Source organism: Meleagris gallopavo, chromosome Z (genome assembly GCF_905368555.1).
Source record: "Meleagris gallopavo chromosome Z, MGAL_WU_HG_1.1, whole genome shotgun sequence".
NCBI classification, from domain to species: domain Eukaryota; kingdom Metazoa; phylum Chordata; class Aves; order Galliformes; family Phasianidae; genus Meleagris; species Meleagris gallopavo.
In genome coordinates this window covers 25,344,549-25,367,575 of record NC_139435.1, presented here as the reverse complement: position 1 = coordinate 25,367,575, position 23,027 = coordinate 25,344,549, and the positions used below count along the sequence as shown (strand labels likewise).

General features: G+C 40.4%; 1 protein-coding gene and 1 long non-coding RNA gene across 2 annotated transcripts in view; one reads left to right on the top strand and one right to left on the bottom strand.

Annotated features, from left to right (window-relative positions):
• Nucleotides 1-5,177: 5,177 nt before the first annotated feature.
• Nucleotides 5,178-10,979, bottom strand: LOC109363804 (uncharacterized). The gene is made up of 3 exons (XR_002109629.2): nucleotides 9,441-10,979; nucleotides 8,715-8,776; nucleotides 5,178-7,699 (listed from the first exon to the last, which is right to left on the bottom strand). It is a non-coding gene; the product is annotated as an uncharacterized LOC109363804 (long non-coding RNA).
• A 72-nt stretch (nucleotides 10,980-11,051) lies between these two features.
• The window catches only part of TNPO1 (transportin 1), an 81,615-nt gene continuing 69,639 nt past the window's right edge, over nucleotides 11,052-23,027 (top strand). Inside the window, exon 1 of the mRNA XM_085212590.1 lies at nucleotides 11,052-11,226. Within this exon, the coding sequence (XP_085068716.1) occupies nucleotides 11,218-11,226 (9 nt within the window). The 5' untranslated portion in view covers nucleotides 11,052-11,217. The remainder of the gene's footprint in view (nucleotides 11,227-23,027) is intronic.

Below are 23,027 nucleotides of genomic sequence, written 5' to 3'. Positions count from 1 at the left end.
GGTCAGGTGGGCAGCCACCAAGGCACTGGCTAGGCACTTATTGGCAGCTAATGAGCAATTGCATGGTGCATCACTTACATTGTATATATTATATATTTTTCCCCTTCCTTATCTGTCTTAGTAAATAGCTTTTATTTCAACCCATGTGTTCTATGTTGTTTTTTTTTTCCCATTCTCTCCCTGCTTCCACAGGGGGAGAAGGGCAAGAGGATGACTATGTGACAGTGAATTGCCTTCTGGGTTAAACTACAACAGAAATAAAAATAAGATACAAATTATCAGCAGCTCATGATTGCTCTAAATCTCTCAAATAAAGTCCACAAAACAGGAGGTCTCCAGTGCACTGAAATCAAATGGACAGTAAATAGAATCTCTGTTACCTGAGGTAACATCTCAACATCCCCATTTGCAGATTGGATGCAGCTTCAGGTTAACATACATGGAACAACAAACATTGCTGGAACTGTCCTCACCTTCTGTTCCTGTAGCATCTTTCCACTGGATCTGGTTCATTTCACCTCCTATTGCTAAAATAATCCTTTTATTTTATTTTAGAAAGGTAATTATTAAAAAAATATATATATTCCCATCACACTGTTGCTTGAAAAAATCACAGAGATAGCAAAATTAAATGTCTTAAATGATAAAAAGGTCAGAATTCTTTGTCTATTTTCTACAAATAGTCTTATAATAAAAATAACACAAGAGAACAGTTTGTTCTCCTTCTCTTCTACTCTGCACCAGTGAGACTTTATCTGGAGTGCTGTGTCCAGCGCTCCGGGTACTAGGGATATGGGCATACTGGAGAGATCCAATGGATCAAGATGATGGAACGACTGGAGCATTTCTCCTGCAAGGAAGAGCAGAGAGAGCTCAGACTGTTCAACCTGGAGAAAGAAAGCTTGGAGGAAGTATCATCTGAGAGAAGGATGCAGAGAGGAGAGAATCACACTCTTTACAGTGGTGCACAGTACCAGGACAAGAGGCATGACCTGGAAAATGGGAGGTTTCCTCCAAACACCAGGAACAAGTTCTGTGCTGTGTAAGTGGCTGAGCACTGACACAGGTTGCCCAGAGAGACTGTGGAGTCTCCTCCTTAGAGACCCTCAGAATTATCCTGAACACAGTCCTAAGCACCCTGCTCTGGGTGTCTCTGCTTGGGCATGGGTTGAGCCACGTGGATCCAGAGGTCCCTCCCAACCTCAACCGTTCTTTGTACAAGATGGTTTGGAAAATAACTGCAAAAGAAAATTAGTAATTTCTTAAGTTTACGTGGAAATGTATTCTATCACCTCTTTAGAAAAGATATTTCTCTTAACTAGAGTGCCATATGCCTCTTTCCTTGAGAGCAAATGATCTGTCCGTATTTTTTAAAACTGACCATACAAGAGGAAAGAACAAGATAAATACTAAGTTGACTTCTTGTACTTAAACACATTTTCTGCTGCATGGCACGTGATTTTCTCTACCATTATGTGTCTTTTTTAACTTTTCAGAAGATAGAGAACAGTGGCAAATATGTTAAGTCAGTCTTAAAGAATTATATCTGGAAATAAATTGTTAGGATTTGGTTTTAAACAAATGATAAAAAACTTTTCTCCAATTGGACAGTAATATAAACAAGAATGTAAGATGAAACTTCTTTCTGTGTCCTTTACATCAAAGAAGAAATAGATTGTGAATAGCTGACCATGAGCCATGAGCGAATTTAAAGCTAATGGGTGAGAGAGACTAACAAATGAAGCCTTGTGGTTGATGTCTACTACAGGCCACCTGATCAAGCAGAGTTTGTTGATGAAGCCTTCTTCCTCCAGCTACAGGATGCATCATGATCACAGGCTCTCGTCCTGCTGGGGGACTTCAATTACCCTGGTATCTGCTGGAAAAGTAGCACTGCATGCCATAGGCAATCCAAGTAGCTCCTGGGAAGTATCAAGGATAACGTCCTGAGCCAGGTAATAAACAGCCCCATGAGGGGGAATGCAGTGCTGAACCTCTTACTCACCAATACAGCTGAACTGATTGGTGACCTCAGCATTGGAAGCTGCTGGGGCTGTACTGACAATGCATGAGTGGAATTCACACTCTTGAGAGATACTAGATAGGCAAAGATTAAAATCAGGAAGCTTAATTTTAGGAAAGCCAAATTCCAGCTCTTCAGGGAGTTAGTCAGCAAAACCTTTCTGGGTATCTGTCTTCAAGGACTTCAAGAGAGAGGAGCAGAGGTGGCAAATCTTTCTTTGGTGTACAAGAACTCTCTGTCCCAAGTGGACAAAGTCAGGAAGGGAAAGCAAGAGACCACATGGCTGAACCAGGGCCTGCTGGTCAAACCAGAGAGCAAGAAGAAAATGCATAGGTAATGCAAGCGGAGAGAGGTAACCTGAAAGAATAGGGATGCTGCTAGGCTGTGTAGGGATGGGATCAGGAAGGCCACCTGGAAATGGACTTGGCAAGGAGCATAAAGAAGAAACACTTCTATAGGTACATCAATCAGAAAAGGAAAGTCCAGGAGGGTATAGCCACTCTGGTGAGCAACACTGGCAGGATAGTAACAACAGACAAGGAAAAGGCTGAGGTATTCAGTGGTTTTTTACTTCAGTCTTCACTAGTGACTGCTCTACACACAGCCCTCGAGGGGATGGTTCTGAAGATGGGAAATGGGGGATCCCCTCTCACTGTAAGCAAAGATCAGGTTTGTGACCATCCGAGGAACCTGACCATCCACAAGTCTATGGGTCCCCAATAGCATCCCAGAATCCCAAGGAAACTGGCTGATGTTATCAAGCAGCTCTCAATGATATTTGAAAAGTCATGGCAGTCAAATGAAGTTTCTAGTGACTGGAAGAAAGGCAACATCACACCTATTTTTAAGAGGGATAGAAAGCATGAGCCAGGGAACTGCTGACCTGTTAGCCTTACCTCTGTGGCAGGAAAGATCATGAAACAGATCCTCCTGGAAACTATGCTAAGGCACATGGTACAGGGAAGTGGTGCAGGATAACTAGCATGGTTGCACCAAGGGCAGGTCCTGCCTGACCAGCATCATGACCTTTTATGATGGCGTAACTGCATCAATGGACAAGGGAAGAGCCACTGATGTCATCATCTACCTGGAATTCAGTAAAGCCTTTGACACGGTACCTCACAACATCTTTCTGTCAAATTGGAAAGACATGGATTTGATAGGTTGACTGTTAGATCGATGCGGAACTGGTTATGAGATCATACCCAGAGAGTGGTAGTCAGTGGCTCAATGTCCGGATGGAGATCAGTGACAAGTGGTGTCCTTCAGTGGTCAGTGCTGGGACTGGTGCTCTTTATTATCTTCATCAATAACATCAATAGTGGGAATGAAGCAAGTTTGTGGACGACAGCAAGCTGTGTAGTGTGGTCAGCATGCCTGAGGGATGGGATGTCAGCCAAAGAGATCTAGACAGGCTTGAGCAGTGGGGCCCAGAAGAATGTCATGTGGTTCAACAGAGCCCAGTGCAAGGCCTTGCACCTGGGTTGTAGCAGCTGCTGATATCAATACAAGCTGTGGGATGTGAGGATAGAGTATAGCCCTTTTGAAAAAGACTTGGGTGTACTCGTGGATGGGAAGCTGGATATGAGCCAGCAAAGGGCCTTCACAGACCAGAAAGCCAATCATATCCTGGGCTACATGAAGAGAGGCATGGCCAGCAGGGTAAGGGAAGGTGATCCTGCACCTCTACTCTGCTCTGGTGAGGCCTCACCTTGTGTATTGTATCCAGCTGTGAAGTCAGTCAGCTGTGAAGTTCAGGAGAAACATGAACCTGTTAGAGCACGTTCAGAGAAAGGCCACAAAAATGAACCAAGGAATGGAGCACCTTCACTATGAGGTCATGCTGTTCAGCCTGGAGAAGAGAAGGCTTCACAAGGAGCTGAGAGAGGTCTTTCAGTATATAAAGGAGTGCTACAAGAAAAGAGACAGACTTTTTTAGCAACACAATAGAAAATGATTCCAAACTAAAAGAGGGAAGATTTAGGCTGGATATAAAGAAGTTGTTTTTTACAGTGGGGGTGGAGAGGCATTGGAACAGATTGCCCAGAGAGGTGGTGGAAGACCCTTCCTTGGAGACATTCAAGAGCAGGGTGGACAGGGCTCTGAGCACGCTGATCAAGCTGTAGGTATCCTTGTTCATTGCAGAAGAGTTGGACCTTTAAAGGTCTCTTCCAGCTCAAACAATCCTATGATTCTATTAAAGAGACTGGTAATTACTCTTTTTCACTGCTAGGGAAGCTAAGATATTTGAAGAATACAAATCAAATGTTATTTAAAAAAGACAGGCAAAAAGGATACATATACAGAGTTGAAAAAAAATATTCAAGCATTATAAGCAAGTTTTTTTTTTTTTTTTTTTTTTTTTTTTAATGGAATAGAGGTGTTGGTTGTCAAGCTCTGTTACCAGCTGCTATCTAAGGAACTCATTTCCAATCTGAAACCACTGATGGTCCATGTGGACACGATAGCTGGGCATAGACATGCAGGGAGAAATATAAAACACAACATCAACAACAACAAAGTGTTTTTTAAAAAGGGAATGTTAAACTGTGCAAAAGAGCCTGCAAGAAAATTTAAAGGCTGGAAGAAATCTGTCAGCTTGTAAGGCTGCAGAAAGAAAGAGTCTGCAGTAATGCCAGGAGATTGATACGAAGTCCAAGCTCTGCAAAATTTGTAATAAGCTCCAAAGTAACTTGATATCCATTTATGACAATGGGAGATCAATATAATATAAATGCACTGTCTGAATACAACAGAGCATGGGAATTTCTCTGTATAAATCCTTCTGGGACTGTTAAGGACTTAGAGAAGAGTAATAGGTTTCACAGTCTTGGGAAAATTCAAACTGGAAATTTCAGTATATACATTTTTCTTACTTTGATATTTTTAATAAAATATAATGCAAAACTGTAAAATCTTGCCAGCTGTGGATGTTTGTTTTTCTTTTCAACAATGAACACTACAAAATACCACTGTATAAAGATCAAGGAAGACTTTTATTGCAGGCAAATAAGAGAGAGCCACTGACACTGTATAAAAATAGTTCAAGAGTATAGACTTTCTCTTTGTAAATGAAAACATCATCTAATAAGACAGTGTTACTAAGACTGAAAGATACAAACAGCTGACTTTTATCCCTTACAGGGCACATTCCTATTCCCAACTCCCACATCCCAGACACAAGTATGCCTGGGGTAGCACGAAGTACCTTTTTAATGCCCCTAGTTGCCTTGGTGGAAGTATACTTTTCAATCCACAGGCTTGCAGAGATATCAGGGAGAGTACTGTGGCTACCATGCCTCCCAAATCATCGACCTTTCAGATAGAGGTGAGAATTAGACAAGAATAAGCAAAAGAACTAAGAGGACATCACATAGTATCACCTCTCCTTTTACATCTGCAATAAGATCAGACACAGTTTAGTTTGTAACAGTTAAATTATTATTGCTTTTCAGCACAACAGAGTGTGAGTAAGAAACACCTTGCAGTAAGTGCCTTTAGTAATCTCCAGGATGATTCTGGCCAGCAGTCAGAATGCTTCTGGGGATCACAAAGAAATACATGGCAAGAGCTCTGCTGCCACTCAACCAAAGTCAATACCTCAAATACTGTAAATTAACTTATCTCAGTTAATGACTGCTTAGAACTGCAGGTATTTTTCAGGATCATCTCTACTTACACTTCTTAGAGAAGTTTAGGGGGATATTTTGTCCAGGAAAGGTCAGTTAATGCTGTTCTAAACATTTTTCCTAGCAAGAATGTTTACAACTGGTACCAGAACACTTTCCAGGGATGTTTGTTCTTTGACAAATTTGCAGTATACAAGTAAACACAAGTCCAATTATTCATTCTTCCTTTCTTTTTTGTCAATTTTTTCTCTCATGCCTAACAAGTTCAGCACTCCATGTTCTGTTTTGAAATCAGCTTTGAGTTCATCGTGTTCAACAGCTATTTCTATTAGGGATTAAATAAAGTGATGCTATTTAAATTGTATTGGTAATTCCCTGTCCAAGAAACTACTACATTTTTTCAAAGGTATCTGTCACTGAAGAATTTTTAATTGCCCCAAATAATACTTTTTAAGCCATAGCTGTAAAAGACACACAACTTCTTCTTTATACCTGTAAGTGCAGCATAAATATTAAAAAGAAAAGAAAAAAAGAAACCTGGCCTCCTGTTCATAATAATGAAATGTTTCATAACATTGAAGTTCTTACACTTCATGCAATTTACACTTGTCATGTTATCATTTTGGCTTTTGGTATTAACTTACTTACAAATATAACTTCGTGGAACCAAGTTCTAGAAATCAATTACTCTTTTTATATCATCATGGTTGAACACTTTGGGATTGTGTATCCTATTAGATCAGTAATTGTATTTCTTCCTAAGTATATGGGATGAGGGGACAAATAGAAAACATAGCCGTGTCAAAACTAGCACAAATCTAGCCAACTTGATTATAGACAGAACTCATTGTTTGTTTTCATTCCCTAGATGAGGATTTTATGACATCTCTTTGAGTAGAGATTTCAGAAAGAAAAATAATTATATAATTTGAGCAAATTACTGCAATACACATTTTCATCAGGACATTCTTCTTGCATATGGGTGTATCCTTGGGTCTCCTTTGTGTGCAGATTCTTGAAACTATTCTTCATTATTTCTAAAGGATTTGGTTATCCCGCTACACCCAACAGAAACTGCATTCTTTATGTGGGGGACCTCCAGCTATCAACAATCTAACAATTTCCAACAATTTCTCCAAGTCCTAGACCAGCCTCTAGCAAACTCTTCTAAGCAAAAAAACACTTTGAAAAACAAGCATATCCCCTAAACTGCTGTGTTCAGCCTTCCAGATGCATTAAATCTTCTCACTAGTCCTGCTGCTAGTCCCAGCAGGGCTCTCACCAACCAGGCTCAGCGGAGTGCAGTCAGGCTCTACCCTGGCTCCTCAGCACCAGGAGCACCAGAAGTGATGCCCAGGTTGTGTCTTCAGAGCAAAGACAGCTTCACCAGGAAAGCAACACAACTCACCTGGTTTTTACACCTCACTGTTTCAAAGTTGTCGCTTTAGGACATAGTAATTTATAATAACAGAAATCAAGGAACAACAAAGAAGGTTCTACCATACCTTGTTCTAAGAAACAGTTAGATAAACTAAAATGAGAAAACTGGCAATTGTCTTCCTCTTCATCTTCTCTAAATCCTTATTATTCCTAATTGCACTGCTCCTGTATCTTGGATCTACCTGGAATTCCCAGTATTTTTTTCTCTATTTTATCACTCTCCTTTTTTTTTTTTTTTCTTCTTTCATTTTCTTTCTTTTTTTTTTTTTTCATTAAGATTTTTTCATCATTTTCAAGTCAAGGAAAGGGAGGGGAGGGGATGGGAAGGGAGCAGAGGGGAAAATGGGAAGGGGAAGGGAAAAGAACTTTCCTGGTCATTACTTACACCTTTTCCACTGGCTCTACTATTGTCATTTTTCCACTCAAAACAAATGAAATGAAAACTTTTGTAAAACACAGTGCTAATGGCAACAAATTATGTTGTCAGTGTGACTCATTCGACTCCTCCAGGCAGTCTCCAAAGATCTCTTCACCTTATGAATCTCTATTGTTTCCAGATGGGCAACCACTGGCTTTATGACACAGGAATCCAACAGGATATGATGTTCTATTAAAAAAAAAAAAAATGTCTAGCCAAGAAAGAACAATATTAAGATGATATACTTGAGTGTTAACAAGAAGTTTCTGTTAATGAGAAGTTTCTGTTAACTATGGTACCTGGGCATGATGAATAATTTGTTTAATGTGTAACTGCCATCAGTTTACATGTTGATAGCCTGCTGCACACCTTTTCCTTATCCATTTATTTAATATACTAGCTTTTAACCTTTCCAAAGTTCAATCTGTCCAGTGAAAATATATCTTTAATGGTTTGTTTCAAACACATTAATGTGTTTTGCCTTTTAAAGTGCTACAGAGCATTTATATTTTAAATTCCACTTAAAACGTATTTGGCATACTATGATTACTCTTGGAGAGATGGCTGGCGCAGATTGCTTGAGGCAATAACTACTTTAATTGCTACTGTTAAATTTACCTTCAATTGTGTGTCCAAGGTTTTAGGAGGGCATCTTAGTCCTTTGTATGATACAAAAAATAACTTGAGACAGATTGCCAAAAGCTAACACTAAACACCGTCTTGCCTGCACGTAATTGAAAAAAGTATTTTTAGCTTGGGAAAAAAAAAAAAAAAAAAAAAAGTGGATGAAATTCTCACAAGCAACAACCTAAGTGGAAACGGTTTTCATGTCATTTCCATCAACAGTGAGCTAATTCCTTAACCTAACAGAGACAGGTTATGAATTTAACTAAAAATAAATGCTTTTCGAATAGGTAAAATAGTGGTGATATTTTCATATTCTTGTAGAATAGGAATTGGTGAGGTGAGTCATTTTGCACATATTGAAGATCAGTGGAAAATTTCCTCTATGAAATTAATTAATCTGTGATACTTTCTGTCTGAGAATTACCTCCAGTTGATCATTTGTTTCTTATCATCAATGACCAGGTCTTTAACATGTTATGCATCTTACTTCCAAAAGATGTAAACTGCACATTGTTGAACAAATCTTGCTACGTGTTGTTAGCACAATTAAGTACACACAAATCCAAACATTAACTACCTAAATCTTCTGTCCTTCTTTCCTTCCTACGTTCTTGGCAAGACATCAGAAATCAGCAACATCTGAAACAGATCATTAAGGTAGAATTTTCTTGTGAAAATGTACTTCTGTCTTATAAATATTTTGTTTTATTAAAACAGAGAAATCTAAAGAAAGTTAACAGAAGTCTAGTACTCTGCACTTGCCTGAGGTTGGTTAAAATCAGACAAAAGTAATACAATCTTTCATTCCCTCCTCCTTCGTTCTCCATCCAGTGAAAGGCCACTAATTGCAATAGACTTCAAAAAGGCTATTCTGGTAATTGTGGAATGTGAAGTACATGGGCAATGTGGCCACAATGGCTTTTCAATTACTTTTAGCATGAATATCTGAGTAGCTGATTATGTCAGTTTTGTAGCTTTCTTGTATTGTGGACTCATTAAACATACCTACAGCAGGAACCAGGATACAGCAGCATAACTTGAATATTTCTAGGTCCCTCTCACAGCCACTAAACTCTCTGTGTTACTGCAAGCTGCTTCCCACATCTCTGCACTGACAGCAGGGCCAGAAGCAGTATTACGAGGTTGATTTCAAATTATATATATCAGTACTGATGTACTGGCAATATATCAAGCAGACAGAAAATATCCTTTTCTTTCACTCCTTCCAACATCTCCTCCTTACTACAGCTCCTTTCTTCCATCCAGCTCCCTGCCATATGTCAGAAGATTTGAACTTACATACCTTTTTGAGTCCTCCACTTGTTATTTAAACTTTATTGCAGCCGACTCACAGGTTGAAAACTGTTAGGAAAGGAATAACAGAAGACTGGGCATCAAGGCAGACACCAAATCATATAGCATTATGTCATAAGGAAAGCAGGCCAGGACTTGACTGGTGCTATACGAAATTCAGATAGGTATCTTTTGTAGATGAACCACAGAAGTATGAAAGCTGCGCTTCCCTGATTTGAAACAGTTGCTATATTTGCAATGTTTACTTACGCTATCTCATGTGTTTTGTTTTGCTTGAAATCTAGAAAATTAAAAATCCAAAGGGGCCCATTTAACTTACGTACGTGTGAACCATGTAAAAGTGGACTACATATCACCATGTAAAGCATACAGTATGTATGGTACACATATATTGTAAACTCATTTTTATTGCTGTATGGTTTAACCACTTTTTTATTGGAATTTTTGTTCCCTTTCTTTTACATAACAAAGCTTGTTAAACAACTTCAATAGCTTCTATGACCAGCTTTTACCCTGACCTATCTCATGTCTCATGATCTGTCAAGTTTCATCATGAGGCTCCAGAATTTGGCTCTCATTTTCTTTCTCTTGGTCACAGCAACTGCAATGAAGGCATTTGCATTCTAGCACTACAATTGCTTGCATGTCATAGCTGTGAGTGGTGTGTTGATCCACGACACTGAGGGGGAATTTACAGAACTTAATCTCTGCACTCAGAAAAGCTAAACTGGAAGACAAAGACACATGTATGCATCTCCATGTTCACTGAAAGCTTAGATTTCACGGTGTCTGTGGATATATATTGATAACACCACATGTGTAAGCACTAAGCTATTAGTACAACGCAAGTAATCCATAATGACAACACAATGTGCTCTGAACACTATGCGTGAAGATAACATCTAAAAAAAAAAAATAGGTCATTAACTGGACTGCGCGTGTAGGGCTTTTTAATAGTGGGAAGCATCTTGGGTGTACACAGATCCTTCAGCAAGATCCTTCAGCAAGAGATTGTTGGCATAGCACTTAAGTGTTAATACTTCCTGAACACCAGACAGCTCTCACGGGAAGCATGGAGCAGGCCAAACGCTGCAGTGAGATGATGGACCTGTTTATGTGTACAAACTCCTGGTGTTCCACCCAGTCAAGGATTCCAGTTTTCCCATGCAATAACTAGCGTTAGAAAATGACCTTTAAAGTAAATTAGTGAGACATTTGGAAGCAGCCTGGCACAGCGCTGGGGCTGAGGTAATGCAGCCCCACCAGGGCGCTCTCTGGAAAAACAGCCGGCTGAGCGCCTCTGCTAGCCGAGACACAACGGCGACGTGCACGGCCCGAAGCGTGCGTGCAGACAGCACCGTCTGCACGTGCAGCATGTGCAGGAGGGGACGGCTGGGGCGGGGACACCTGAAGCATACGGCCCCCGGCCGCCGGGCCTGCCTGCCTGCGCCCTCGGCGTGGCAGCACGGCGAGCCTGGGCGCGGCCGGTCGGCCATTTCGCTGCCGTCTCCATCCCGCCCCCGGCAGCGGCCGCAGGGAGGCCGCCGTCGCTATGGTTACCGCCCGGAGTCGCCCCCGCCCGCCCCCGCGCGCCGCGCCCCGCCCCCAGCCCGCCCCCGCCGGCCAATCGGAGGGGCGGCGGCGGCTGAGCGAGGTTCCCTTTGTTCAGCCATTTCGGGGTTCTCCGCGCTTTCGGGTGCAGAGCTGCGGAGGGAGAGGACCGGCCGCTCCCTCGCCACTCCCCTTCCCCGCCGCCGGGCTCTGGGATGGTGTGGGTAGGTGTGCGGGCTACGAGGGGCGGGCTGGGACGTCCCATCGGCGGCGGCTGCCGGCGGGCGGGCGGGAGGGAGGGGGCCGGGCCCGAGGTCAAGACGGTGTGAGCGGGCTGAGAGGCCGCGTCGGGGTGCCGCCTCCCGCCCCGCGGGCTCCGCGCCCCATGCCCTGCGGGCTGCGCTGCGCTGGGCGCCTTCCCCCGGAACTACGGCGGGTGCCGCTGCCCCATCGCGCCGCCGGGCCCCCGGCAATGCGGCCAGCCAGGGAAGCGAAAGTTGGCTCGTAGAGAGCGACGTGGCCGCGTTTCGTGCCTCGGTTTCTGCAGGGCGTGGGCTGCGTGCTGCCCGCATTTGGCTAGCTGAGGGCTTCTCCGTACTTGCGTCTGCTCAAGGAATGCCAGAGGGAAAATATCTCCTTCCTGTCTGGGAAGGCCCTTAGATCAGCCGCCCCGATGGAGCTGGCGAAGCCCGTGTGGGTTGGCCGTGCAGCGGGCCCGAGTGCTTTCCGTGTCGGTATGAATGCCTTGCTTAGCTCGCAGGCTCCTGTTCATCTGTCGTAAAGACAGTAACTCCTCTGTCTTGATTCTGGGCTCCAGACCCAAGAGATCCTCCTGCTGTGAGGGCTGTTCTTTGCCGTCTGGCGCTGCAGGTTCACAGCGTGTTTGCTTTCCCTCTTGCGTGTTTCGATAGTTTTCAGTGTGTGGTATTTGAATACTTCACAGTTACACTCGAATCCTTACAGCACCCACTGAACAAAAAGTGGACTTGTCTCCCTGTAGTGCACAGGTATGTGAAAAGAAAAAAAAAATAATCACATGCCTGAGACCGTGCACAGACCCTTTGGTAGAACTGTAAAGTAAGCCCATATCACTAATCTACAGCCTCAGCTATATTTAAAAATAACAGTATGTAACCTGTTTCTAAAAGTTCTCGTTTTGCATCTGCTGTGTGAATTGTGGTTATTTTTGAGCTATACGTGGGAGGAGGGAGGCAGGTTGTTCACAGTTGGAAATAATCGTTTTCTGTTTGATTAGAATTTCCTTGGAATACATTTCTTTAAAATAGTTCATACCCAAGGCAGTACGCTGCAAAGAGAATTCTATGATCTAGCAAAACAAACGTTAAAAATACAGTTTATTCTGCCTTAAAGTAGGGGATCTGTGGTTGAAATTGTCGACAAAGGACTGTGTTTACTATTGCTTACAGATAGAGACGCGGGTTTCAGTGATTTCACAAACTGATACAGATGTATGCACAGCTGCTAAATTGAGCTAAACATGGCTTGTGATAGGAACATGAGAGTAACATTAATTATGTGTTTACGAATGCCTGACATGCATTTTTTTAGTATATAGTCTTTTAGATTCCAGTGTAGGAGCCTTTGTGTGTGTCATTATTCTAGAGAATGCAGCTGTGTGTGGTTAATTTCGGGAGCTGGGCTACTTTGAGCATCCATCACCTGATCACACAGAGCTGTCCAGCATACAGGCAGAGCTGGGGCATAATCCACTCAGATTTCCTGCCAGCTCCTGCTTTGGGCACACCAAGATGCCATGGCAATACAGGAAGGTGGCAGGAAGTCCACTGTCATTCTCCTTCATTGCAACTGATAGTCAGAATCTACAGAGTGAAAAGATCAGGGCTGAAATCAGTCCTGAGATTTTATTTTTAAAATATCTCATTGGTAGAGATATCCTTCTGTACAACCAGTTGCTACTAACATATAAAAATTTGGGGCACAAGTTTGTGTACCTGGTATGCACTGTATCAGTCTGTTACTATCAGTGGAGTTTGTGCCAGTGATATTCAGTGGGATAGGATTTTTCTTTGATTTGTTTTTGAGAGGGCTAGCATTGCTTTTCCATGGTCTTCACTCTTTAATTTCATTGTGACTTTGATTTTTTTTTTTTTTGTTTTGATCACAGAAATGAATTTTGTCAATTGACTCAGTTCCAGATTCTATGAATGCTGAAATATGTGTAACAGCATGTTTTTGTGTTTTGTGTTGTGTTTTTTTTTTTTACCTATTCTACTTCTTTCCACTATTTATTAGTATTGATTTGGATAATTAAGATTGAATTTCTGTATCTGTTTATGGATTTCACTCATGTGTAGTACGCAAATGATATAGGGCCCACAATCAAAACTACATATACTTGTTTATACACAGTGCTGTTGGATTTATGAATATGATATATACATGATAAGTCAATGTATCTAAACAGCTGTTTGTGCATGTACACGTGGATGCAATGGATGGTCGCATCTGCTAATGTTATTGAAAGGTGCCTTCTAAATGGCACCTTTATCTTCCAAAGTGTGGTTTAATAAATTGGGGGGGAAAAAAAAAACAAAAACTAGTTAATTTGTCGTGGACTGAATGTTTTTGAAATAATGAGGCTTTGTGGATGTGTGTTGGTTTTTTTTTTTTGTAGTTTTTTGTTTGTTTTTACTGAATTAAATCTGACATAAGGCATAAAATCAAGTAGAACTCATTTAATGGAGTTTTACCTTTTAAACCTTGAGTACGGAATAGAAAGTTACTGTTAAATGATTCTCTATTAAATAATTAAATTTTATATAAAGCTTTTCTTTACAAGCCTTTGTGAAATATTTTTAAACATACAAAATATGATATTTATAAGGAGCCTGGTGTTAAGTGTTTTAATTTAAATAATTGATGCTAAACATAAAGCCAGAGGGAAAGACAAGACAAATTATTATTTTTTTTTTTAAATCAGAGACTTAAAAATAGTAGGAAAGTAGGTACAGAAGTTCAGGAAAACTGTTACTATATGAAAATCTGAAAAGAAAATATTTGCAGAAATGGTAGAATAGCACACACCGGGGGTTTCCAAACCTACTTACAGGGTATATCGTCATCAGCTGTAACTGCTGTCATCCAGTATCATGTGGCTTTCTAACTGTGCAAAGGCAGTGTTCCTACTGCAGATTCCTGTCTTCCAATCTAAGATTGCAGGCCACTGCTTATGCTTACTTCCCCCATCCATTCATGCACATGCAGATGTTTATGCTAAATTTGAACTTCAGCTACTTCCTTTCTTCAGCTCACACCCAGATTGCAAGTCTTCACTTCCATCAAACACCAAGTGGAACCTTCCGTCTGTGCTTTTTATATCATTTATCTTGCTCTTCCAGTTTTGCCGTGTCTTGGTATTCTTCCTGTAACCTGAATTGGAGGTGCCAGCTTGCAGTCAGCAGGGTTGCTCATTGCTGTTCTATGTGGGTGTTGGCCACAGCAGTCCCTAGTTGCCTCTACAAAGCCTTCACAGGACCCAGGATGCAGTGACTTTTCAGCCTTTCTGAGAGTGCTGAGAGCCAGGAACTGCAGCTCAGCTTAACACTGAACAAAAAAGTAGACATGACTGGTAAGTGTACTTCAGCATGGACACTTTTAGAGAAACAAGGAAAGTCAGCAGCAGACAAATGCAGAGGGACAAGAGTCTAATTTTCAGCTGAGGCTAAAAGCACTGATCTGCTTTTCCAACTGAAGAAACTTAAGTGCAAAGATGTAAATAGATATCTGTATTTTGCTCAGTTGAACTTTAGTAAATTTGTTTTTTATCTGCTTGAGTATTGTGTTCACTTCGGAGCCTCTCAATACAAAAAAGACATTTAGGCCCTGGAATATGTCCAGAGAAGAGCAGTGAAGCTGGTGAGGAGGGTGGAGCGCAAGGCTTATGGGGAGTGGCTGAGGGAGCTGGGTTTGTTGGATTTGGAAAAGAGCAGGAGGCTTAGGGGAGACGTTATTGCTATCTGCATCTACCTTGAGGAGGAGATTGTGACAAGGTGGGTGTTGGTCTCTTTTCCCAGGTAGCTAGTGATGAGAGGTAATGGCCTTAAGTTGCACTGGGGGTATTCAGGTTGGATATTGGAAAAGATTTCTTCTCTGAAAGAGTGGTCCAGGTTTGAAGCGGGCTGCCCGTGGATGTGGTGGAATCACCATCCCTGGAAGTGCTCAAGAACTGTGGAGGTGTGGTGCCAAGGGACATGGTTCAGTGGGTGTGGTGGATAGGTTGATGGTCTTAGATTATCTATGAAATTGTAAAAGCTGGCCTGTGAGTTTTTGATAGTCAGAGTTGCTATTTTCATAACTGTCAAATAATAATTAGAAGCATTTAGTTCTAATATAAAATCATACATGCAGGGGGAAAATATATCTTCTTCATATGGTTTTCTTAATTCTTTTGTTTTATCAGCGGTAACTGAAATAGCAGAAACCATAAGGAAATGTTTAAACAGAGATTTGTGATAAAGTGCTAGGTAAAAAGATGGTGTTCTGTTTAATATTACACAGTAGAGAAGAATTTGATAAGTGTGATTGAAATTGTGTCAGAGGAAATTCTGAAAAAGAGGCTATAGCATGGGCTTTTGAACATTTATTAGAGCATCTCCCGTGGAGATTACAGGATGTATCTCAACATCAGAGGATGTTTATCAGTGTGGTCATATGTAGTATGATGTCCCCATTACAATCTAATTCTTGCCTTTTCCAGGGGATGATATGCTGTTAATTAACTCACAACACTGTTGTAGCAGTATTGTAGAGATGAAATTACTTAAGCTTAAGTAGATGCAAGACGTAAGTGAAGGCAAGCAAATATATCCTTTTATTTAATCAAGTGAGGCTATTCTGTCTATGCTTCAGGGAAGTGTGTATTAGGGAAAGCTAGTATTACGTAGATGTCCTTCAGATTATACTCATTTTGTCATAAGCATGTGAGGGACTGAGCTCCACTTTCCTGAGTTAGTAATCTGAAGTATATTTTTTAAGTAAAAGATTGGCAGAAAACACCCCAAATATATTTTTTTCAATTGAATAAAATATTTTACATTTAATTTTTAAAATACAGTAGTTGTGCGTAGGAGGTCCGTGTATGAATAAAGGCTCTAACGCTTTAGGCAAATGGAGGAAGTAAGTCTTTTTTGCTTACGACTTGCAACTGAGTTACAAAAGAAAACACTAGTGTTCTGCATTGGGCAGTTACAGGGACAATGAGAGCTTTGAGTCAGACACAAAGTATCGTAAACATTGCGCCTATGGAGAATTTCTATGTAGAATTTGAGGAAAGGCGGAAGGTATCTTGTAATGCCTTTTGTACTATTACTTTTTTTTTTTATTAAGGGCACCAGAGAAGAAAATGTGCTGCTTTTAAGTAAGTTTATACCTGAGGTGAAGACCATTAGTATCACCAGCAGGAAGGGGGGAAAAAAAAAAAAAATAAGGCCAGATTCTGCATCTTATTAGTATGTAAGATGTATTTCATAGATTGGAGATGATTATTTGTTCCATTGACTGTAGTCAACCTAAACTGACCATGTTTTCAACTCTTCATAGTTTAATATTTTGACTGGTGATTACACTGTTATTAAGACAAAGATTGTAGATGGGATGCTAGCAAACCTATTCTGTGGAGGTGTTTAAATTATTTTTTAACTGAAAAACATATTAAAATAGGCCTTGAAGCTATTAGATGACCAGTGCATTTAAGGTAAATAACTTTACTTTAAATCACGACTTTCTGAGTAGATAAATTTCCTATACCTTTGAAAAAAGAAAAAAAAAAAAAAAAAACTTTAAAACCTCAAAATTCTTGTTTTGTTTTGCTTACATTTGTAGTCACATTACAAGGAACTTCATTTACATATGTAGCTATTTAGGCTAATAGCTAATCACAGCTGGGATCTTTTCCAAATACTGTTCTGAACTTTCCCAAGTGAATTTTAAAATTAAATGCCTGAATATTGATAACAACTGAAGTAAGAATGAAATTCCTCATCAAATTCATTTTATGTCTTCCAAATTTGCAAACCTAACTGACTTTTCTAAACTGGCTGAGTAGTCTGTTAATTTTTATTGCTTCTAATATTTCTTTTTTGCCATGAAAGTGCTGTTTTTGAAGCAAAATGAGATAAAACTCTGCCCGCAGCAGAAGGGTTGAAACTAGATGATCTTTAAGGCCCCTTTCAGCCCAGACCAATCTATGATTCTGTGATTCTGTGAAAATGTTTGCTAAGGAGACTGGTGGTTTTTTGAGATTTTTTTTTTTGGGGGGGGGAAAGCTGTATTCTTCCCTAAGCATTTTACCTGATAATTCACACAAATACCTCTATGTAGGTAGAAATAGTAGTTTAGCCACTTTAATGTACAAGCTAATGCTTAGATACATTACTTGCATTTCAGACTTGCTTGTAATATCTATTATACTGGTTCTTTATTGCTTTGAAAGCTTGCAGTCTTATACATACAGTTGTGAGAATGCTCTTTTGGAAAAAAAAAACACAGAATAAAAATGAGAGAAAGTTAAAAGTGTACATTAAGAATTATGCATATATTCATATGCATATATATGTATAATATACCTATTATTTATGGATTTTATTACTTCCTGTATTTGTGCTTTTTTTTAACTAGACAGTGTAAGGCTGTTTGTTTACCGTGTTTATTCAGTGACCTCTTAACACCTGTTGCTGAAAAGGGCCATGAAGATCTGTGTGGAAGAGTTATATATGCTTTCGTCTGTGATGCCTGGCTGTAAGATACAACAATTTGAATGTGCAGTTTAATTGAATGTCTCAGACTTGTCTTAGGTTTTGTCTTCAGGTGTCACATCAGAAACAATTTAGAATGTGACTGAATGTGACTGAATATACTTGAATGGGAAAAGCTGAAGCATTCTTCTGTTGAAATGTCCACCTATATTACAGATACACTATGTATTTTTAATTGAAATAGTCTCCATTGTTATGCTGTTTTCCTTATTTGATCACTGTACCTGGTGAGCTTTATTGTTCTAATCAGAATTTCTAAATGAGATTCTCGTAAACTAAATTCTAATAATGTTTTAATTTCTAAATATATTATTTTAGATTTGTCTCCCATAATTCCTGCTGAGTTAATATTGAAGTGCTTGGATACTATTGCTTTTTATAAGAAGTAGAGCTAGTTTCAACTCTTAGTTTTATTTGCCATTTTAAAATGCTGATATTCAAAAAAAAAAAACAAAAAAAAAACCCAGAAGCAATTTAGTGATGGTGGTGGTCAATTTTTACCATCTCCTTCATTTGGGCCTTAGAAGACAATAAATATCTGCAGTCATTTCTTAGGTAGCCTGGTGAGATCAGCTAAGTGATTTTCTTACTTACCCTGAGAGTTTCACATCTTTGATTAAACAGGTTAGAGCATCATTCCTTTTGTTCACATGTATAATTGGATTAGCTAATTCTCCTTGCCGATGTTCACATTCATGACTTTGTCATCATTTGGAAGGAACTCCACTCCAGATCAGTAATTATTTGCTCGTTCTTTTCCAGGAGGATAGAATTTCAGTATATTTATCTGACTTTAGAGGCTAGAAAAGGTCAGACAACTACTGGGACTCACAGGCAAAAGATTGAATTTCTGTTTTGGGTGTTTCCAATGAGCCTCCCTTTTCTGTGCCTGCTAGTTCATATGTGACTCCTGTTTGTCCCTGTGTAGGACAGATACCAGCTTTCTAGAGTGATGCAGGTACTAATAGAAGCCTAAATATTTTCATTTCCTTGCAACTTTGGAACCTTAGATAAATCTCCACAGTAAGTGATTAGCAGAACATGATTACATACAGTAAGTAAATCATCAGTCATCCAGAGAACAAAATATTGTAGCTTTCTAGTAAAATGATCAGTGATGCTGGTTTTCTCTACATTACTGTCAGTAGTGCAGATATCTCCAAAACACCATCATTATGCTACTACCATTGTACAGTAGTGGTGGTTTTACATGCAATTATATGTTTTGATTTGCAATCTGTATGAGAATGTTTTAATAAACATAAAGTATAGGGGGGGAAAAAAGGGAACAAGGGGAAGGAGAAGATGTGTATTGTTGTTTTTTTTTAATACTGAATTCTGTGCATCCTGGATGAAACACATTTTGTCAGGAAGTAAAAATAAAACACTAACCATATCTTTGTGTCCCAAAAACACAACCCTTTACTTGAATTCCTAAGCTTTACTAAATTCCAAAATTCCTAGCCTGAATTTTTACTGGACAAGAGTCTTCACTTCTTCAGACATACTTTATGACCAGTGCCAGTGCACGCTGTGAGAAGACAGTAGTCTGATTTAAATATTATAAAATAAATATTTCTTTAAATCAGAACATTGAAAACCTTAATTTTGTTATTTTGTTTTAACCTTGCATTACATTTGTAGTTTTTTCTGAAATTATTCTCTCATTAAGCATCAAAATGTACAAGTAAATACACTGTCTGTATATATTACTTCGTCCTACTAGCAACAAAAAGGCCTTTTCCTTTATATATTTGTTTAGTGTTTAATTAGATGTATAATCTTTGACGTTTCTTACATAAAAATATAAAGATGTTTCTATTGAAGAATATTTGTGGCTCTTAAGGTGTAGTTGTGCATAAATATTTAAACTATTTTGGTTAAACTGACTTATGATGGATCTATGATTTCTGTATTTTTTGCATTAAGATTTCCTTATTAATTAAAGTATATATTAATGGTAGTTAGAAAACAGGTGTGTTCTGTTTCATCATGGCACAAATGTAGCTTAAAAACAGAGTAATTCAGTTGGTTTGTCAAGTTTGTTTGTTTTAAAAATAATGAATGTCTTAGTTTTAATGAAGCAATTTGCTGTTTTCAGATTCAAGAACTTCTCCAAACTTGGCACAATGCCATAATGAGGTCTGCTGTCCTTAGGATTTGCTGTGGTGTGCTTTTTCACTGCTGTCTGAGCGGGAGAGTACTTCCTTTCTGAAAGTTTTTGAAAAAGGAGAGATGTCTGCCACATGGCTAGGTCACAGGACCTCCCACAAAGGCCCTATCTGTCATAGCTGAACCGGTCTTAAAGGAGCAATGTACCATGAAGTCTCTCATTCCATTACCCCTTGAAATAGATCTTGTCTGTTACAGTAATGAGTGGGGCTTGTTACACAGGGCAGAGCCTTCCACTTTGACCTCCTCGTTCTTAGTTATTGTTTGTTTTCCACACTTTCAAAAATCCCTTTCATGTTAGTCAGTTAAAGAGGTTAATGCAGGAAATCTGAAGTACAGTGGAAAATTTGGAGAAAGAAGAAACTTGTGTCCTGCAGGGAGAGGGAGGGAGGGGAAGAAACAGATGGGTCTTGTTTTATTGTACACTTCAGCTGATAGATGTAACATCACCTGTCACAAATTGAGAAAACCATCACCTCCTGAAACAGCTATTCAGTCAGTTTAAGATTTTTATGGCTATTAGGATTAAGAGTTAAGTACGTAGTATGTATGTTTACAGTGAAGGAAACGAATAGCAAGAGAAGCATTCTCCATTTGGTATATCTAGCTACAGAAATGAAATAGAGGCATTATCTCTTCAATTGTGCTACTAAATGTACTCTTTCTCCAAAAGACTAGTTGATCAAAGGTGTTTCAAATCAAGAGACTTTTGCAGTTTTTCACTATGACTACCACTTTTTCAGTCAGTTGGAGTTTTTAATTAATGATAAGAGCAGTGTTTTGTAGAATTCTCAGGGTTGGAAAATACCTTTATGATCATCTAGTCCAAACATCAGCCCATCACCCATGCCCACTAAACAACATCCCTCACTGCTCATCCTATCAAAGTAGAATTCAAAGCATTCCTAATGATTTCCAAGTTGATGAAAACTTAATAGGTTTCTGTCTTTGCAGCTGATGAGAGCCATATGATATGCCATCTTCAACAGACTTTATTTTCAGTTCTTACTTGAATGTGAGCTGGTGTTGTGTGTTGATGTTTCTAAGACAAAGAAATCTAAAAATCATGAAATGTTCATACATGCTGTGCCCAATCACTTATATGCACAGCAGTGCAGTAGTTTGACTCCCTTGTATATATGGAAGGTGTATTCCTCTGTCCTTCTGTGCTGGTTGAATACATGAAGAATAGTCAGAGGTATCCATTAAATAAAGGAACATACTCTTGTCTGCAGGGTGGAATTACAAACTGTCAGGTTATCAGCCAAGTGCAAGATCCAGCACCTGAGTTGTGGCAGTCCCAAGCACAGATACGGGTGGGGTGGAGAATGGCTTGAGAGCGGCCCTGAAGAGAAGGGTTTGGCGATGTCTGTTGATAAAAGACTCAACATGAGCAATGTGCACTTGCAGCCCAGAAGGCCAATTGTGTCCTGGGCTGCATCAAGAGAAGCGTGACCAGCAGGTCAAGGGAGGTGATTCTGCCCCTCTACTCTGCTCTCATGCAACCCCTCCTAGAGTACTCATCTGGTTCTGGAGCCCCCAGAACAAGAAGGACATCAAGCTATTGGAGTGGGTTCAGAGGAAGCCCACGAAGGTAATCAGATAGCTGGAGCACCTCCCCTATGAGAACAGACTGAGAGAGCTGGGGCTTTTCAGCTTGGAGAAAAGAAGGCTCCAAGGAGACCTTGTAATGGTCTTCCAGTACCTGGAGGGGGCCTATGGGAGAGCTGGGGGGGATTTTTTATAAGGACATGTAGTACCTGAACAAGGGAAAGTGGTTTTAAACTGGAAGTAGCTGTTATTTCCTTATTGTGAGACTTCATCTCTAGAGGTGCCCTTTCATTCTGGCCTTCCTTTGGAAAGAGGATTCTTCTGATGTTGGAACTAAATGATCTTTAAGGTCCCTTCCAACCTAGGCCATTCTATGATTCTAGATATTACAAAGACATTCTTTACTGTGAGGATGGTGAGACATGGGAACATGTTTCCCAGAGAGGTTGTGGATGCCCCCTTCCTGGAATCATAGAATCGTAGAATTGCTCAGGTTGGAAGGGACCTCCAGGATCATCAAGTCCAACCACAGTCTAACAATAGTACCCTAACTCTAACAACCCTTTGCTAAATCATATCTCTGAGCATCACATCCAACTGGCTCTTAAACACATCCAGGGACGGTGACTCAACCACCTCTCTGGGGAGCCTATGCCAATGTTTAACCACCCTTTCTGTAAAGAAGTGTTTCCTAACGTCCAACCTAAACTTACCTTGGCGCAACTTGAGGCCATTTCCCCTCGTCTTGTCACCTGTCACCACTGAGAAGAGATCTACCCCGCTCCCCCTGTAAGCACCTTTCAGATACTGGAAGAGAGTAATTAGGACTCCCCTCAGCCGCCCCTTTCCCAGACTAAACAGCCCCAGCTCCCTCAGCCTCTCCTCATAGGGTGATTTTCCAAGCCCTTCACTAGCCTTGTTGCCCTTCTCTGGACCTACTCCAGTACCTCTACATCCTTTCTGTACGAGGTGCCCAAAACTGAACACAATACTTGAGGTGAGGTCTCACCAGTGCCAAGTACAGGGGCAAGATGACTTCCCTAGTCCTGCTCACCACACCATTCCTGATACAAGCCAGGATGCCATCGGTCTTCTTGGCCACCAGGGCACACTGCTGGCTCATGTTCAGCCAACTGTCCATCAGAACACCAAGGTCCCTTTCCATCAGGCAGCTTTCCAGCCACGCCTCCCCAAGCCTGTAAGGTTGGCTGGGGTTGTTGTGACCAAAACACAGGACCCGACACTTGGCCCTATTGAAACTCATGCCGTTAACCTTGGCCCATTGATCCAGTCTGTCCAGGTCCCTCTGCAGTGTCCTTCTCCCCTCAACCATGGTCCTAAAGAGGTTGAAGTCTGCCCTCTGGAAGTCCAAGGTGGCAGTTCTGCTGACTCCCCTCCGTGGTTCAAAGGATAGAGAGGTCTAGCATCTCATGATCACTTTGCCCCATACGGCCTCCAAGCTTTACATCCCCCACCAGACCTTTTCTGTTAACAAACAGCAGGTCCAG